The sequence below is a fragment of the Ictidomys tridecemlineatus genome, chromosome X (genome assembly GCF_052094955.1).
Source record: "Ictidomys tridecemlineatus isolate mIctTri1 chromosome X, mIctTri1.hap1, whole genome shotgun sequence".
Classification (NCBI taxonomy): domain Eukaryota; kingdom Metazoa; phylum Chordata; class Mammalia; order Rodentia; family Sciuridae; genus Ictidomys; species Ictidomys tridecemlineatus.
Window position 1 is genome coordinate 33518697 of NC_135493.1, and position 19653 is coordinate 33538349.

The window sequence follows — 19653 nt, forward strand, 5'->3', positions numbered from 1 at the left end:
TGTGGTGGCCCAGACCTGTAATCCCAGTGACTCAGGAGCCATTGCAAGAGAATCACTCAAGTTTAAGGCCAGCCTCAGCAATTTAGCAAGATCCTCAGCAACTTAGCGAGACAGAGACTGTGTCTCAAAATAAAAAATAAAAAGGGTGGGGCTGGGGATATAGATCAGTTGGTAGAGTTCTTGCCTCACATGCACAAGGCCCTGGATTCAATCTCTAGCACCACAATAAATAAATAAATAGGGCTGAGGATGTAGCTCAGTGGTAAAGTGCCCTTGGGTTCAATTCCCAGTGTCATAAATAAATAAATAGCAGGGAAAGAAAAAAGAATAATTCCACATTCCCTAAAGCACAGTGAGTTGTTGGTGGGTACATCCTAAAATAGCCTCCAAGCCTGAAGCCCAGTGTTCCCTTTCCAGTTTCTAAGACAAAGGTCTCCCCCTGTGAGAGGATGGCCATCCTAGGGCCTTGGAGCTTTGTCATTAGTGAGCCATAGCGGAACATAAGCTGAGGTGAGAAGACCATGGTGTACAAAATAGCTATAGGCCTCCTTTCAGAAGCTGGGTCAGAACATTTTCTAGACCAGTGTAGTCTTTTAGGAATTTAGAAAGGTCCTGGCTGCTAGGGAGCTTCCTTGGGGAAGCATGGGTATACATGATCCCTTGTTGCCTGGTTTGTTAGATTTGACCAGAGTGGATGTGACAGTCCCTTTCCCGGTCTCTTCACTCTGCCATTGTGGCTGCAGCCTAGGCTGGCAAGTGTGGGAGTTTTAGTTTGTAAGACTATAGATTAACCCTTCTCCATGTCTTGGACTTGTGAGAAACATGCTGACCTGTCCAAACTCAAAGAATGGACTAAGAAACACAAGGTACAGCAAAACGTGAGGCTTTATTTTAATGATGGTCTTGCAAGATTGGTGGTCATGAACCCTCCAGAATGGTTACAATAAGCATTTTTATCTCCTAGTGTGCAAGATCCTCCCTTGATTTCTCATTGGCTCAGTACCCTGGGGTGCACAGTCTTCCCCAAGGTCACCTAGGTTTTACTGTCTCCTATTGGGTTAAAGAAATACATCTTTAAGTTGTCCCCACCTCCCTTTGTTCTCTTGTGGAAAGTCCCCATTGACATGTGCACAGTTTATCAGTTGGTCGGGTTGAGGGGGAGGGCTTCCTTCTCACCTCCTGTTTGTCAAGGGGATATGTTTTTTTTTTTTTTTGGTAGTGAGGATTTAACCCAAGGGCACTTAACCACGGAACTACATCCCCAGCCCTTTTTATTTTTTATTTTGAGATGAGGTCTCACTAAATTGCTTAGGGCCTTGCTAAATTGCTGAGGCTGGCTTTGATATTTGTGATATTGCTGCCTCAACCTCCTGAACCACTGGGGTTATAGGTGTGTCACCATGCCTGGCTGGGGGCTGGGAGCCACGAATTTTTACACTCTGGTGTTAACTGCTTGTAACTTTTCATTCTGCTCTCCCCTCCAGCTGCCTTTCTTACATCCCAAGTAAGTTTGCATTTAAAATTAAATAATGTGTTTTGAAAATGTACTACCAGACTTTCTATTTCTCCCTCAGTGCCTGTGTACTTAGACATGCAAGAATAGTCAATCATTCCTAAGGATCATCCCTGAGCCAAGAAGCTTGACCTTTCACAGTTGATAACATAGGACACCAGGCCCAGGCTATATCTATTTACCTGTTATCTCACTTGGGGGGTTAGAAGTACACAGGGGTCCAGTGGAAGATCCCTGTAAAACTTACATTCCAGGTGCCTTATTGTGTTGTTATTGTTGTTACTAAACAGACTATAGAAACTAGAAAACTAAACTTTTCTATTATTTTTCAGAAAAGTAGAAAAGTTTTTCTGTAACTTTTAGGAATAAGAAGGCTGAAGTAGAAAAAAATACTGACTGAGAAGTGGGGAGGCCTCTTGGACCTTGATTCTTTTTTTTTTTTTTTTGTGGTGCTGGGGATTAAACCCATGTCTTTGTGCATATGAGGCAAGCACTCTACCAACCGAGCCATATCCCTAGCCTAGACCTCGATTCTGTAAAGATTTAGATATACTTATTGCCTCTTGGGAATTTGTTTTTAAGTAAGCATGTGTGTATTACATTTTAGAGGTTCCAGAGAAATGTGATCCACCAGAAAGATGGTATTTTTATTATTTATTTATTTATATTTATTTTATTTTTTTTTAAGTTATTGGCGGACATAACATCTTTGTTGGTATGTGGTGCTGAGGATCGAACCCTGGCCACATGCATGCCAGGCGAGCGCGCTACCGCTTGAGCCACATCCCCAGCCCGGTATTTTTAAATATCAGAAATTATCTCACAATTATCCTGAGTACATGATAAATTAGTGTGAGGTAGACATTTTTTAAATTTGAGTGATACTTGGGATTGAGCCCAAGGGTTTTCTACCACTGAGCTATACCTCTAGCCCTTTTTATTTATTTGTATTTTGAGACAGGGTTTCTCTACATTGTCCAGGATGGATTCAAACTTGTGATCCTCCTGCCTCAGCCTTTTGAATAACTGGGATTACAGATGTCTGCCATTACACCAGGCTGAGGTAGACAAAATTTTAGGTGGATTTAAGTAGTTCAGCAAAGCAGAACAAGCTCCCTAACAGATAAATGTGTCCTGTACAAACTTGCCTTTTGTTTTCTTTACCTTTGTCTGACATTCTAAATTTTAAAGAAAAGCTAACCCTAAAGGATTAAGATATTAACTGCTACAGCCAGGTAGTCCAGGAAAAATGAACAAGAAGGCCATCAGGTCATAAGGCCTCCTAATCAGTAATCTTTCTTTAAATTTCCAGAACCCAGAGCATCTGGTGATTTTCAGATAACATTGGAATGTTCTTCAGAATGTTCACCATGCAGAATTAATGATTATTCCAATGTCCACCCATTTCTGGCTAAAAATACACTTCCTTAAATTTCTTATAAGCTGTTTACTTGCAGTGGTTAGTAAGATGGGATTTAGGATGATAATCCAGCCATTTTCCATTAGCTAGCTCATTCTAACAAAATTCTTTCTCTATCAACTGCCTTGCCCACCTCAACTAATTGGCTGCTGTCCTGTGACAAGCAGATCAAGCCCTCGAATGGTAACAGGATCATGTGTTTCTAAAGAGAACAAATTATTATAGTCAGGAAAGCCTCAATATTATTGTCTGCTTTTGACTGGCTGGTCTTGCTGATAATATAATAACCTTATCAGAAGCATATGATAATATAAAGTCAAGTCCATTTTCATAAGGCTGATGGTCAGGACTAATGATATGAGAGAAGTTTAAGTGCCACAGGGGCATAAAAAGGGAATATCAAAAAATAAATTTAAAAGGACTGGAGCTGGGGTTGTGGCTCAGCAGTAGAGTGCTCGCCTAACATGCATGAGGCGCTGGGTTCGATCCTCAGCACCACATAAAAATAAATAAATAAAATAAAGGTATTGTGTCCAACTACAACTAAAAAAATATTTTTTAAAAAAGGTCTGGGGATGTCCATTCAGTAGTAAAGTGTTCTTGGGTTCAAATCCCAGTATAAAAAAAGGGAGAAGGAGAAGGAGAAGGAGAAGGAGAAGGAGAAGGAGAAGGAGAAGGAGAAGGAGAAGGAGAAGGAGAAGAAGAAGAAGAAGAAGAAGAAGAAGAAGAAGAAGAAAAGCCAGGCATGGTGGTGCAGGCTTATAATCCCAGCAACTCAAGAGACTGAAACAAGAAGATAGCAGGTTGAAGCCAGCCTCCAAAACGTAGCATGATTCTGTCTTAAAATACAAAATAAAAAGGACTGGGGACGTAGCTCCATGGTAAAGAACCCCTGTTAACTATCATATTTCATGCATAACTAACTTAGGTAGTAAAACTCTTTCTCAAGTTTATTTTCATTATCATCACCATCAATCATTATTAAGTTTTGGCAGACAAAAAGGTGTCAAAGTTTTGACTAATTAAAAGTTGAGGACATGTACTCTTATTATTCTTTCTTTTGTTGAATTGAGAAGCAAATCTTTGTATTACTGCCTTAGTCAGAGTACCATATTGGGTGCTAAGAAACAACATAAATTTATTTCTCACAGCTCTGGAGGATGGAAGTCTGAGATCTGGGTACCAGCATGTTTGGTTGTAGTGAGGGCTGTTGGGTGCAGAGCAGGCTGAACTGTGTTGTCTGCAGGGCAGGCTGAACAGATGTTGGCTGCAAGATAGCCCACGCACTCAAACTCCCCTCTATCTGGTCCTTTATCACCTGTTTGCCTCAAATCTGAACATTCAACCCGGCTCAAGGCTGAACACTTAACCCCCGCTTGGGCCAACAAGGCAGCTTGCAGACCCAGAGGCCCCATTAGATTTGGGCTATAAAAACTCCCTCCTGCCAGCCCCCCCTTCTCTCTTGCTCTCTCTCACTCTTTATCTTTTTTGCACGTGCTCTCCGTCTCTCTCTCGCTCTTGCTCTCTCCCTCTTCATTTCTCCTCTTCCCTTTTCTCTCTCTCTCTCCTTCTTTCTTTTCTCTTTGTTGCACTGCTGCAATAAAGATCTTTTGGTTGCTCCGAGTGTTGTGGTCACTTTTCTTTCAAGGGCTCTCTTCCAGATAGCAGATTTTGCATTCTTGTATCCTCATAGGGAAGAAAAAGGATGAGAAAACTTTCTGGGGTCTCTTATAAGGACTCTGATTCCATTTATGAATGCTCCAACCTCATGACCTCATTACCTCCTAAAGGTTTTGCCTCCTAATACCATCATATTGAAGGTTGGGATTTCAATATATGAATTTGGGGACATGGGACACAAATAGTCCATTGTTATCACCTAATGGATATTTCAGGAAAACCAAAGATAGCTTAGGTATAAAAGATATCTTAATTGTTTTATAATTCTCAATTTGGAGCCTGGATTTGGGAAAACAGAAAAAAATCAAGAATAGTTGTTAAGAGGAGACAAGGTATAAGTTGTTAAGTAAAGAGAATGCATAGTTAAAATTAGTTGGGGGTACAGCATAGTGCTAGTGTTTCCTAGCATGTGAGGCCCTAGGTTTGACCCACAAAATTGCAAGAGAAAAAGACTGCTTACAATGAACATTGTAAAATCATGCTAGATTATATGGAGGCTAAACAGCGATTGATTTTTAAAAAGAGGCTAGGGGTGGGGTCGGAGAAACAAAAACAGTAGCAATTACTCTTATTAGTCAGTAGAGGGAGATATTTGTTCATTTCTATGGAATTGGACATTTGTGTGTTTTGTCTCACTTCATTCTCAGAAAGGCCTTGTTGGAGATTGGTGTTCTATGAAATTGTTTATGCTCCCAGGAGAACATGGCTTAGCTGTGACTTCCAGGCCAACCTCCATATGTCAGGGGATATTTTCTTCTTATCACTGGTATTAGGCTGATAGGGAAAAATGGTAATACTATTTATATGTCACACACACACACACACACACACACACACACACACACACACACAATTTTTTCCCTCTCTATTGGGGATTGAACTTAGGTTTCTTTACCATGGAGCCACACTCCACCAGACAGTTTTGAGACAGGGTCTTGATAAATTGCTGAGGCTGACCTTGAATTTGCAGTCCTCTTGCCTCTTTTTTTTTTTTTTTTTTGTATGGTGGATTAAACCCAGGGGTGCTTAACCACTAAGCCACATCCTCAGCCTTTTTTTTTTTGTATTTTATTTAGAGACAGGGTCTCGCTGAGTTGCTGAGACTGGCTTTGAATTTAGGATTCTCCCACCTCAGCCTCCCAAGGTGGGAGGGATTACAGGCATGCCCCACTGCCCAGGCATCGCCTCACTCTGAGTAGCTGGGATTACAAGCAAGTACCACAGTGCACAGCTCGACATACTCTTAAAGAATGGTTAATGTTAATGGTTTAAAGTTCTTTAAACCCAAAAAGGAAACTGTAACCTAAGAGTGGTGGGACCTCAGGAAGGAAGAAAAAAACAATAGAATGAGTGTAGTGGTGGTAAATACAATAGATTAAGCTTCTCATTAATTTTAAAAATACTATTTCAATGTTGAAGCAAAAATTATAAAGGTGGGTGTGGTGATGCAAACCTATGTTCCCAGTGACTGAGGCAGAAAGATCACAAGTCAAAGCCAGTCTCAGCAACTTATTGAGGCCCTAAGCAATATAGCAAGACTCTGTCTAAAAAATAAATAAATAAAAAAGGGGCCAGGGATGTAGCTCAATGATAAAGCATCCCTGGAATTAATCTCCAGTATCAAGAAAAAAATAGTGTCATCTAATATAGTGCTCAAGGTATGCAGAAGAATTGCATAAGACATTTTACATTTAAAAGGTAGGGAAAAGGGGCTGAGATTGTAGCTCAATGGCAGGATAAGTGTTTAGCATACACTAGGCCTTGAGTCCCATTCCAGGCAAAAATAGCAGCAAAGAAGAGTAGATAGTGTGAATTGTTCTAAATGGACTTGAGGTTTTTTACACCTTACTTTAAGTAGTAAAATATTTTTTATAGTCTATAATATACTACATATGTATATTCTAACCAAGTCCTAGTAAAATGAATTATATGCAAGAATACTATTTTTTAAAAAAAATGTTTATTCTTAAGTTTTATGTGGACACAATATCTTTATTTTATATTTATGTGGTGCTGAGGATCGAACCCAGTGCCTCGTGCATGCTACGCGAGTGCTCTACCACTGAGCTACAACCCTAGCCCTGCAAGAACACTATTGATATATCAAAATGAAATTTTAAGAAGTATCCAAGTAGATTTTACAAAAAGATAAGAAAACAGAAAGACAAAAAGTAGAATGGGCAAACAAACGAAATGACAAAGTGGCACACTTAAGTCTTAACATATTAAGTACTTTTAATATAAATAAAGTTTAAATGTAAGAATTAAAATATAGATTGCTAGTTGATAAAAATCATAACTAAACTATATGCAATCTATAGTAAACTTATTCCAAACATCATGACTTAGGCAACTTGAAAATAAAAGAATGTAAAAGGATATGCAAACATTAACATGCAGGAATGATGAGACCATATTATTACATAAGTTATAGATTAAAAGGGTATAAATAAAACTTTCCCAATTTGAAGACAACATGGTTTGAGTTTTGTTTTTGGTACTGGAGATATTTAACATAGGGTGCTTTACCACTGAGCTACATCTCCAGTCCTTTTTATTTTTTATTTTGAGGCGGGGTCTCCTAAGTTGCTGAGGCTGGCTTTGAGTTTGAAATTTTCCTGTTTCTGCCTTGGGAGCCACTGGAATTACAGGTGTGTGCCACTGTGCCCAGCTAGTATCTTGTTTTAAAGTATAATACAGGCACCTGACAATTCAAAGTCAACATGTAAATAGGACATGTTAGCTGTGTTTTGTGCCCCAAGGGTTCCAAGTATTAGAAGGTTGATCCCCAGTGTGGCAGTATTGAGATGGTGGGACCTTTAAGAATTGGAGCCTAGTAAAAGGTCATTGGGGGCATTTGTCCCCAGAAGGGATGAAGTACTTACTCCTGTGAGACCCCAGTTAAATGTTTCTGAGAGTGAGTTTTTATAAAAAGTGAGCCTAGTCCCTCCCATTTCTCTGGATTTCTATCATTCATTCATTCAGTTTTTGGTACTGGGGGGATTAATCAGGGCCACTTCATCACTGAGCAAGATCTCAGTCTTTTTTTTTTTTATTTTGAGACCCTGTCTCAAAATAAAAAATAAAAAATACAGCCTTTTACTAGGCTCTCCAAGTTGCCCAGGCTGGCCTTAAATTTAGGATCTTCCTGCATCAGCTTTCTGAGTCACTGGGATTACATCATGCACCACTGAGCCCAGTTCTAGTTTTTTTTTTTTTTTTTAATTTTGCTATGGGGATTGAAACCAGGGGTACTTTACCACTGAGTGACATCCCCATCCCTTTTTACTTTTGATTTTAAGATAGGATCTTATTAAGTTACTGTGGCGGCCTTAAACTTGCAATCCTCTTTCCTCAACCTCTTGAGTAGCTGGTTTACAGGCATGTGCCAGAAAGCCTGGCAAGTTTTTTCCCCCCATGTATGTACTACCATTACAAAAAAAAAAAAAAAAAAAGATCTGTGTGCAGTGGCATACACCTGTAATCCCAGTGATTTAGGAGGCTAAGGCAGGATGATTGCAAGTTATAGGATAGCCTCAGCAATTTAGCAAGACCCTGTCTCAAAAATATAAAAAGACTTAGTATGTAGATCAGTGATAAAACCCTCCTGGGTTCAATCCCCAGTACTAGAAAAAAAAGTTGTCATTATATAGGGACATTTTCCTGTGTTAATATATAGGGAGCCACAGTAGTCTTAAAACAACTACATACTCTATTGTGTAGATGGACCACAATTTATTTTACTAATCCTTCATTATAATACAAAATCTATCAAGAAACATTGCTATACTTGTTGACTGCAGAGTTGAAGGATATACTGGTTTTTAGTTTGATAAGTATTACCGAGTTGCTTTCAACAAACTATAACCTAATCACCCTTCCACCTGTGGTATTAGGGATGCTTGTATACCCATACCATTTTTTGTCAATCTGACAAGTAAAAAATAATTTCATTAAAAAAGCAATTCTTTGGCTGGGGTTGTGGCACTGGCCTAGCATGTGTGATGCCCTGGGTTTGATCCTCAGCACCACATAAAAAAATAAAATAAAGGTATTGTGTTCAACAACAACAAAAAAGTGATTCTCTTATTAAACAAATGCTTGTTACTAAGTGGAAGCCAATCTGAAGAGGCTTATAGGATATGATTCCAATTCTATGACATTCTGGATAAAGGAAAATAGAAAACCTACTATGGTAAAGGTTGCCGTAGGTTGGGAAGAAGGATGAATAGGCAGAGCATAGAGAATTTTTAGAGCAATGAAATTATAATGGCATCCCCTGTCTCCACAGAAAAGTCTTAACTGGGCTTCTCCAGAAATCTTCACCATGGCTGATTTTGGGACTGTAGCAAAAGAGTCTTGCATCTGCAAAAGAGTTCAATTTAGATAAACTTCCTATTTTTTTTTTTTTTAAAGAGAGAGTGAGAGAGAGGGGGACAGAGAGAGAGAATTTTAACATTTATTTATTTTTTCTTAGTTCTCAGCGGACACAACATCTTTGTTGGTATGTGGTGCTGCTGAGGAACCCGGGCCGTACGCATGCTAGGCGAGCGCGCTACCGCTTGAGCCACATCCCCAGCCCCTAAACTTCCTATTTTTGTGTTGCCCTGTTTTACTTGGCCACTGGCCAGGTGCTGGATGTCAGATCAGGCGAGGCGGGCAGTGACCAAAGGAGGCAGATTTAAAAGGGCGGCTGAACAAGCCTTTATTGAGATATCATCAATCAGACCCACAGAGTGGACAGGAGAAGGGTCTGAGGAGAAACCGCGTGGGAACTTGATGGGACTGGGATTTTATGGGGATCATGGCAGGAAAGGAAGGGCTTGGGACAGGAAAGGGGATTTTTAGGGTCCTTTGTCCCGCTGGAGTTGGTCAGGGGAGCTGGCTGAACTCCAGGATTGGCCAGGCTCTGCCGATTGACAGGCATTTCCATTGATTGATGTTTCTTTCCAGCGCGGGCTGCTTTGTCCCAAGTCACCGCCACCTACCTCACACTGGACACCCCCTTACTAGATGTCTACATTTTAAAGATAAGTTACCAATTGGGCTCCATGGTAACAGCTGGCAGTGGGGGGTGGGGCGAGGAAAAAAAGGGGGTGGAGGAGCTCTCCCCTCCTCAGGTGTTGTCCTTGAAGGGTTAACTTGCCCAGAACAGTGGGAAAAAAAAAAAAAGCTGCTTTTATGTGAACTTCTGCAGACTGTGAACTTCTGAGCCCCTCTCCTTACATGCTGGGTATAAAACTCTGAAACTCCCTGAACTTGGGGTTAAGGGGATTGATTGATAACAGCAAAAGCTGTGCCCTCTGAACCTGGCTGCAGCCAAATTAAACTATTTCCTGCTCTCTTCGGTGCCTTGCCTCACCTGTCTCTACAACAAAACTATTTTGTATTATATAATGGTGGATCTATGCTATTGTATATTTGTCCAAAGCCATGAAATATACAACACCAAGAGGGCTGGGGGTAGAGCTCAGTGTGGAGTATCTTGACTAGCATGCAAGAGGCCTTCCACATAATTCCTAGCATGACTAAAAATAAAGAGTGAATCCTCAAGTATACTATGTACTCGTGGCAATGATTATGTGTCAATATAAATTTGATTGTAACAAATGTACCACTCCGGGGCTGGGGATGTGGCTCAAGCGGTAGCGCGCTCGCCTAGCATGCGTGCGGCCCGGGTTCGATCCCCAGCAGCACCACATACCAACAATGATGTTGTGTCCGCCGAGAATTAAGAAAAAATAAATAAATGTTAAAATTAAAAAAAAAAAAAAAAAAAAAAAAAAAAAAAACAAATGTACCACTCCAATGCAAAATATTAATTGTGGGGGAGGCTGTGCATGTGCGGGAGAGCAAGTTTATATGGAAAATCTTTGCACTTTCTGTTGAGTTTTACTGTGAATCTAAAACTAAAGAATAAAGTCTGTTTTAAAGGATAGTTCAGCCAAGTGTGGTGTCACATGCCTATAATTCCAGCTACTTGGGAGGCTGAGACAGGAGGATCCCAAATTCAAGGCAAGCTTTGGTAACTTTGCATAACTTTGCCTCAACATAAAAAAGGGCTGGGATATAGATCAGTGCTGAAGTGCCCCCGGGATCAATTCCCCGGAATGGGATGGGGTTGGGGGAAGTAGGTAGTTATTGGTTGCTTTAACTTGGATAACTCTGCAATTTACCTACTTTGCTCTTTATTTATGACAGGGCCTTGCAAAATTGCTGAGGCTGGCCTTGAATTTGAGATCCTCCTACCTCAGCCTCCTGTGTTGCTGAGATTACAGGCATGAATTACCACACCCAGCTGGAATAAACCTTTTTTCATTTTGTTTCAAAGACATTTCAAAGTATTGGGCCATAGTTCCTTATAGAAGATTTTTTTCTCTTGGTCATTTATAATTTGAGTTTTTTTTTTCCCTCTGAATGTAGAATTGTCAAAGTAATCATTCTTATGTGTCTTTGGGATTTGTACCATATTAGAAAAGTCTTTTCCACTTTCAGATCATAAATATATATTATTTTGTGCTTCAGGGGACAATAGGCTGTGGCTGGAGATATTTTTGTTTGCCACAACTGGGGGTATGCTACTGACAACCAACAGATAGAGGCTAAGGATATTCCTACAGTGTAGAAGATAGTCTCTCCTCTCACCTCTGAATTGGAATTACCTAGCTCAAAATATCAATAGTGATAAAGTTATGGTTGAGAAAACCTGCCATAAATAATTTTTCTTCGCTGGCTATTCTGATCCACCTTGTTTCAGGGTCTGCATATCAGAACACATTGAAAAGATAAGGGAGATGGGAAAGAAAGAAAAAAGAAGATATTGGATAAGAAAATTTTTGTTGGACATGGTGGATACACCTGTAATCCCAGTTACTTGGGTGGCTGAGGCAGGAGGATTGCAAGTTTGAGGCCAGCCTCAGCAACTTAGCAAGACCCTCTCTCAAAATAAAAAATAAAAAGGCCTGGGGAATGTCATTCAGTGGTTAAGTGCCCCTGGGTTCAATCTCCATTACAAAGAAAATTATTTTTGTGTGTGGTATGGATTGAACCCAGGGCCTCACTGCATGCTGGGTTAATTGTTATGCCACTGTCTTATACCCTAGTTCAAGGAAATTTTGGAAAGTTGGACAAAATCACTTTATCCCATTTGTTCAGTGTCGTCTTAGTTTAGTACCTCTAATTTAGAGTTCCAAAAGCTGAAATGTGAACAACACTATTTTATAGAATATATCAGAAAAGGGAAAATAACTCCGTCAAACATTGGCATACTACTAAGGGACAGAATCTGGAAGAACAGACTATTATATAAATGCCTTTATTGAACTACTACATTGCTACCAGATTACATCAGTTTTTTTTTCCAGAGTTAGAGTAACATAATGATCTTGAAAACTATAGCAAACAGCTTGACAAAGCAAGAGTACATTAAATCCTACATATATAACCTTACTTTTTAGTGACCACAGCTTTTTGTTTTAGGTGTAAAATTAAAAAATATATCGTACACTTAGCATAGTTGGCCTACCGAATCCCATTTAAGTTCTGAATGCACTCTCTCCTCAAACAGCATTTTAAAAATTTAAAGAGAGAGTTTTATGACACAGGTTTCCAAACAAATAAGCATATGTGGAACTAAGTGATTTAGACAAAATATTTCTTTTGTTTACATTTTGAGTGTGAAAGGAAAGATGAAATTTTGGTGTACATTTTTCCTCTACCTATAATGTATGTTTTTTACTTACTTGAAGACCCCTTTAAAAAAGTAGCAAAATCAGCAGTCTTGTTGAATGTAATCAAAATATTCTTAAATGTACAAAAAAGGATCATGTAGAAAGAATACTGTAAAAAGATACTGATTTTAAGAATAAAAGAATAAGAAAAGCTTCTATTACATTCTGCACAGCCAGTTACTTCGGCAAATTTTCACTACTACAAAGTAAGCACAGGATTCTCACATCCAAATACTTTCTGACCATAGTTCTTGAATAAGAATTAACATAGTGGATGGAAAGCAAAATGACCATCTAATAATATTCATATCCAATCATCTAAGCAAATCTCAAGAGATGGCATTCTAAGAGGGAAAATGATACAATAGAGAGAAATAACACACAGCAATGGAAAACATCAAGGGCAGCATTCTAGGAGGAGAGAGTAAAATGTTTGGCTATGAGCACATTTCAGATGTGCCTGCCTGACAAATCCAGCTTTGACTGTGGGAAAGAGGAGCTGTTTTTATTAAAACTCTTCCCACTGAGGGCTCTCAGGATGAGCTAGTCTTGTTAATCAAACTAAGTCTTTTAAATGACAAAGAACCTTACTTAAGCCATGAGCACTTCACCTGGAAATAGCTGACTTGCTAATCATGCACCAGGGAACAAGGTTGGTTTTACTTAGGTTGGTTATTTTACACTCTCTTCATCCCTCTGCCCATCAAACATGCGAACACAGTCATGACCATCTTGGGCTTTACTTCCACCAGGTCTTCAGGGAGAGCATATACTCTGGCTCCAATTCTTCTAGCCATTGACACTGCATACCTATTTATTGAGGAAACAAAAATTAAGAATAAATTGTTTTTTTCTTTTTGGTACCAGAGATGGAACTCAGGGGCACTCAACTACTGAGCCACATCCCCAGCTCTATTTCGTATTTTGTTTAGAGACAGGGTCTCACTGAGTTGCTTAGCACCTTTCTTTTTTGCTGAGGCTGGCTTTGAACTCATGATCCTCCTGTCTCAGCCTCCTGAGCCACTGGGATTACAGGCATGTGCCACTGTGCCCAGCAAAATTCAAATTTTTGTCTGTCAAGGACACCATATGAGATATATTTCCTGTCATAAAATCACATACCTGGGATACAAAAAGCTCCCACTGAAAGAGCCTACCAGAATCATTACATTTTTTTGTTTGTTTGTTTCATTTGGCTTTGAGTTCACTTTTAGGCTATACCAGTTTTTTTTTTTTTTTTTTGTAGTAGTGCTAGATATTGAACCCAGGGCCTTGTGCATGTGAGGCAAGCATTCTACCAAATGAGCTATATCCCCAGCCCTATACCATGTTTTTATGCAATATTTTCAGACTGATAATATTTATCCACTCCTTTCCTCTAATATGAAGTGAGAATTAAGCTTATAGCACTGACTTCATATAAAAATGAAATCATGCTGGGTATGGTGGCTCACAGTTTGAGGCCAAGCTCAGCAATTTAGCAAGATCCAGCCTCAAAATAAAAATAAACTGGGCACGGTGGTGCATGCCTGTAATCCCAGCGGCTCAGGAGGCCAAGACATGAGAATTGAGAGTTCAAAGCCAGCCTCAGCAACAGCGAAGCTCTAAGCAACTCAGTGAGACCCTGTCTCTAAATAAAATACAAAATTTTATTTGTATTTTATTATTTATTTGTATTTGTATTTTTTGTATTTTATAGCTGGGGATGTGGCTCAGTGGTTGAGTGCCCCTGAGTTCAATCATGGTACCCCCCCTAAAAATAAATAAATAAAAATAAAAAAGCTGGGGATGTAGCTCAGTGGTAAAGCACACCTAGGTTATTCCCCCAGTACAATACAAAAAGAAAAACGAAAAGAAAAAAAAGAAATTATGTATGTGATTTGCACAATCAATGTTGATATTCTCATTGAACAGGTAGTGATGGATTGTCTCCTGAGATGTGAGAGACATGGAATGAAAAAACTTAAGCCAGGTGCAAAAATTCAAGTTGCTTAGGTAGGTGCAGTGAGTACTTCCAAATATTCAAGGGAGATGAGAGAATCTACAAGGTATGGACAGAGTGCCTGGATCAAGGCCTGGAAAGGGCAGAAAATAAAGGGCAAAAGAACTGACATGTCTAGTTAGGGAAATCTGCAGGAACACATCTCAGCTAATCCAGAAAGCATTTCCAAAAAAAAATCTTTAAAGATACTTAAAAATCAAGTTCCTGGAAAGAGCAATTCCATGGGTTTTTTTTTTTTTTTTTGTACTGGGGATTGAACCCAGGGGCACTTGACCATTGAGCTACATCCCCAGTCCTATTTTTGTATTTTAGTTAGAGACAGGGTTTCTCTAAGTTGCTTAGCACCTGGTTGTTGCTGAGGCTGGCTTTGAACTTGAGATCCTCCTATCTCAGCCTCCCACGCTGCTGGGATTACAAATTTGCACCATAGTACCTAGCTTCAAGAGTTCTTTTTTTTTTAAATATATATATATATATTTTAGTTGTAGATGGACACAATATCTTCATTTTGTTTATTTTTTTTAACGTGATGCCTCACACATGCTCCTCAAGCACGCTACCATTGAGCCACAACCCCGGCCCTTTAAGAGTTCTTTTTAATTTTTTTTTTTTAGTTGTTGATGGGCCTTTATTCATTTATTTATATGTGTTGCCGTGAATCAAACCCATTGCCTCAAACACGTGAGGCAAGAGCTCTACCGTGGAGCCGCAACTCCAGTTCCTCAAAAGTTTGAGAACCTTGAAGGTCAGACACAATACTAGGTTCTTGTATCTATTTTTCATTTCTTTCCTTTTCTTTCTTTTTTATTTTTGGTACTGGGGATTGAATCCAGAGGCACTTAACCACTGAGCTACATCTCCATTTCTTTTTTTAAAAAATATATTATTTAGTTGTCGATAAACACAATACCTTTATTTTATTTATTTTTATGTGGTGTTGAGGATCAAACCCAGTGCCTCACACATGCTAGGCAAGCACTCTACCACTGAGCCACAACCCCAGCACCCTATTCCTTTTTTATGATTTATTTAGAGACGGGGTCTTGCTAAATTTCTGAGGCTGGCTTTGAACTTGTGATCCTCCTGCCTCACCCTCCCAAGCCGCTGGGATTATAGGCATGTGCCACTGTGGCTGGCTTTTCATTTAATCTTTATGAAATCTGTAAAATAAAGTATTAGTGCCCCCATTTTCTGATGAGGAATCTGAGACTCAAAAAGTGAGAGCATACAGTATTTGTCTTTCAGTGCCTGGCTTATTTCACTTAGCACAATATTTTCAAGTTCACCCATGCTGTTGCAAATGACAGGATTTCATCCTTTTTAGTAACTGAATAGTATTCTATTGTCATCATGGATTCTAAAAAGCTGGTCTCAAAGGACAGAGTAGAATGGTGGTTATCAGAAGCCTCAGTATTTGGGGAGATGTTGGTCAAAGGATATGTAGTGACAGGAGAGAAAACAGAGTCCTAAATAGGCAAATATGTAAAGACAGAAAGTAGGTAACACTTTGCATAGTGACTACTAATGATTACTTGAAACTTCTTGTTCAATCCCCAATACCTAAATAAATAAATAAATCATGTTAAGACCTTTAAAAAAAGAAAATACAGGATTCCTTCAGGTGATATTAATCTTAAGCCGCAGAACCCTGAATTATAATTCAGATCTTCTGGGTTGCAAAGCCTGTGTTCTTTCCACAATATTATGCTCTCTCCCTTACTTGGCATTATTGTGCTTGTCATCTTCTGTTAGATTGCCACTCTTAACGAGATCATAGTTTATGCAGCCTGGCTGGATAGCATCAATTAAATCCACAACTGCCAAACTGGAGCTGATCGTCTTGTCCTAATACAAAAGGAGAACAAATCTTTTCAGCATGTACAAATTAACAGGTGCTTCCTTATATGAAGTGCCTAAAGTGAAGCTCAGCAAATTAAAAAGAATTTTTCCATTGGCTCAATATTAATTCTTACAAAGTAAACAAAGGTTTTCCTTCCAAATGATAGATAATATCTAGCAAATATAATATTTAATAGTCAAATATGGATTCTGACCTTAAAACTCTGAATGGAAGTTGATTTTCCAGCTTCACTCAATGTTCTGTTCACCCAGTTCACAATGATGTCATCATTAGCTTTGTGACCCTCTCCAAGATCCTCCATGACATTGAGGGTATATCTAAAAGAAGCAGCAAAAAAAGAGGTCACAATGTACTTTATGAGGAAAAATGCAACATGAGAAAGATGCTTTATTTCCTTTTTCTTGTATTCTTTAGGTTTGAAAGACTCAAGGTTTCATGGAAAGAGATTCACATTATATGAGAAAACATCTTAAGCAGTAGTGGCTTGCCACTCATCTACATGTTGCATTGATGGGGACAAGATCTAGGGGGCTTAAATATGCAGGCACATTTTGTACTATTCTAACAGTGAGAATGACTTAAAATAAGCTGTGCTTTGGCTGGCACCCAGTCATAATGAATGCATGGGGATGTTCATATTTTTTCTGAGGAGTTCATTTATTTTTTTGATGATGGGGATCAAATCCAGGGCCTCATGCACATGTGTGTGGCGTCTACCACTGAGCTACACTCTCAGTCCCTCTGACAACTTTTATTTATTGCCACTAAATGAGCCTTAAGTCTACATGTCATGTTTCCTATGAAGAAAAGGGAAGTGTCACAGTTCGGCTGCCTAATTTACAAAGAAGAATCTAACAACCGAACATCCAACGTACATTCATGACTTAACTCATTTCAGAGACTAAATACAATGAAGTTCAAAAGTGTAGTCATTGGCATTTTTACTTATTAAAAATCCAATAAGAGCTAAATCACAGATCTGTATTACAGTGAAGCTCAAACAGTAAAAATTCTATACTATACCTTCTCATCAGCTGCCAGACTAAAGCCAAGGTCAAGGTTGGGTTCCCATCATTCAAGTCTTGTCCTCCAATGCCAACCAGGGAGAATTTAGCAGGATGCTTTCCTAATTCAACAGCATAATTGCAATTTTCTAGCTGCAAACATATAAATGTAAATGAATGGTTGATGGTTTTCATTTGTTTAATCTGCATATACATATTTGTGAGTGTGTGTGTTGTGCAATTTGCACACAAAAACAAGTAAGATGCAGTTCCTATTCTCAAGAAGCTCAAGATCAGAAAGTTTTTTTTTTCTTTTTGGTGGTGGGAATTGAACCCAGGGCTTTGAGCATGTGAGGCAAGCACTCTACCAACTGAGCTATATCCCCAGCCCCAAAATGAGGAGTTTTTGAAACAAAATAAACACACTGAGAATAAAAACAGTCTGTAACAAAGACATGCACCAACTTAATTATCTACCTTTTTCATGTTGGCTCCAAGCTTTGGGTATGGAGGTTTATTAACCTTACTCCAGTCCACAGGAACTTTAATTCGTTCATATAGCTGTAAGATTACCAGGGCATCTTGCAGGTCACTAACAATTTAAAAAATAATAATTTAATTATTGTTTTCAGAGAGCTGAGCTTTTACTTTCCTGAAAAACAGTACTCCCACAGACAAACAAGATATATAAAACTATAATACCTAAGACTCATATTTTCTATCAATCTGTGCTGAAAATAGAGCTAAGACTATTGGATTCACTTGACAGTATGTCTTAAGTGTCTATTGTGAAGAAGGCACTATTCTAAAGGCTAGGTGCATGAGATAGTAAGGACATGAAATATATGTGGATGAAGAACATTACAGTACATAGAATAAAATAAAGGTATGAGCCATTATATGTGGGCAAATAATATTTCAGGTTGAGGAAATAGCGAACCAAAGGCCCTGAGGCATCATGGATGCTCTGCTAAAGTCATTCCCTGGACTGTTTCAAAATAAAGTACTTGTTTCCTAGGGTACCATAAAGATGTTTATGTGGTTCTATCACTTGTAGTTAATGATCATGTAAAGAATTCAGACTTTTAGGGTACACTTGTACATTGCTGGTGGGACTGCAAATTGGTGCAGCCAATTTGGAAAGCAGTATGGAGATTCCTGGGAAAGCTGGGAATGGAACCACCATTTGACCCTGCTATTGCCCTTCTCAGACTATTCCCTGAAGACCTTAAAAGAGCATGCTACAGGGATACTGCCACATCGATGTTCATAGCAGCACAATTCACAATAGCTAGACTGTGGAACCAACCCAGATGCCCTTCAATAGATGAATGGATAAAAAAAGTGGCATTTATACACCATGGAATATTACACAGCCCTAAAAAATGACAAAATCATGGAATTTGCAGGGAAATGGATGGCACTAGAGCATGCTTAGTGAAGCTAGCCAATCACTAAAAAACAAATACCAAATGTCTTCTTTGATATAATGAGAGCAACTATGAACAGAGCAGGGAGGAAGAGCAGGAAGAAAAGATTAACATTAAACAGAGACATGAGATGGGAGGGAAAGGGAGAGAAAAGGGAAATTGCATGGAAATGAAGGGAGACCCTCATTGCTATACAAAATTACATATAAGAGGTTGTGAGGGGGAATGGGAAAGTAAACAAGGAGAGAAATGAATTACAGTAGATGGGGTAGAGAGAGAAGATGTGAGGGAGGGGGAGGGGGGATAGTAGGGGATAGGAAAGGTAGCAGAATACAACAATTACTAATAGGGCATTATGTAAAATTGTGGATGTGTAACCGACGTGATTCCGCAATCCGCATTTGGGGTAAAATTGGGAGTTCATAACCCACTTCAATCTAATGTATGAAATATGATATGTCAAGAGCTTTGTAATGTTGTGAACAACCAATAAAAAAAAAAGAATTCAGACTTTTGCAAGTTTGGAAAATGATGCAAACCACCATTCAACATTTTCCAATAGAAATAATTGCTACAAATGAACATTTAGAAAAATCATTAGGGCAGTCAATATTTATGTAGCATCCATCCACGATGTTCATTACTGTTTATAATAGCAGTGGGATGGCTTACGCATAGAGATGGTTTACGTGGGGATTAACACCAAGAGAGTTCATCCAGTTACGGAAGGTTCTTTCTTCACGAGTTTCTCCTATTAAGAATATTTTAAAAATTTAGTTATTCATTAAACTTCTTGTATATGCATTTAGTATCAACTCATGTATTACTTTATTTTATTTGCTTTATTCATATCTATGATTTTCTAATTTCTAAGCATTCTTTCTAAATATTCGTTCTAGATTCGTGCTTTTTAAAAATTTTTGTTGAATTTATTTTAAAATTAATGAACGACCATGTAATAAACAGTTAAGCAAATTAGGTTTATAAGCTTTTACTCTTTTTTTTTTTTTGAG

At 38.8% G+C, this 19653-nt stretch overlaps 1 protein-coding gene across 3 annotated transcripts in view; it reads right to left on the reverse strand.

Annotated features, from left to right (window-relative positions):
* Positions 1–11912: 11912 nt before the first annotated feature.
* Positions 11913–19653, reverse strand: part of Pls3 (plastin 3) — an 89028-nt gene continuing 81287 nt past the window's right edge. For all 3 annotated transcript variants that reach the window (XM_005323330.4, XM_021725189.3, XM_021725190.3), the window contains 6 exons: positions 19313–19391; positions 17688–17802; positions 17230–17363; positions 16400–16523; positions 16066–16190; positions 11913–13153 (listed from right to left, as the gene is read on the reverse strand). In XM_005323330.4, coding sequence (XP_005323387.1) covers positions 13021–13153; positions 16066–16190; positions 16400–16523; positions 17230–17363; positions 17688–17802; positions 19313–19391 — 710 coding nt within the window. In that variant the 3' untranslated portion in view covers positions 11913–13020. The remainder of the gene's footprint in view (positions 13154–16065; positions 16191–16399; positions 16524–17229; positions 17364–17687; positions 17803–19312; positions 19392–19653) is intronic.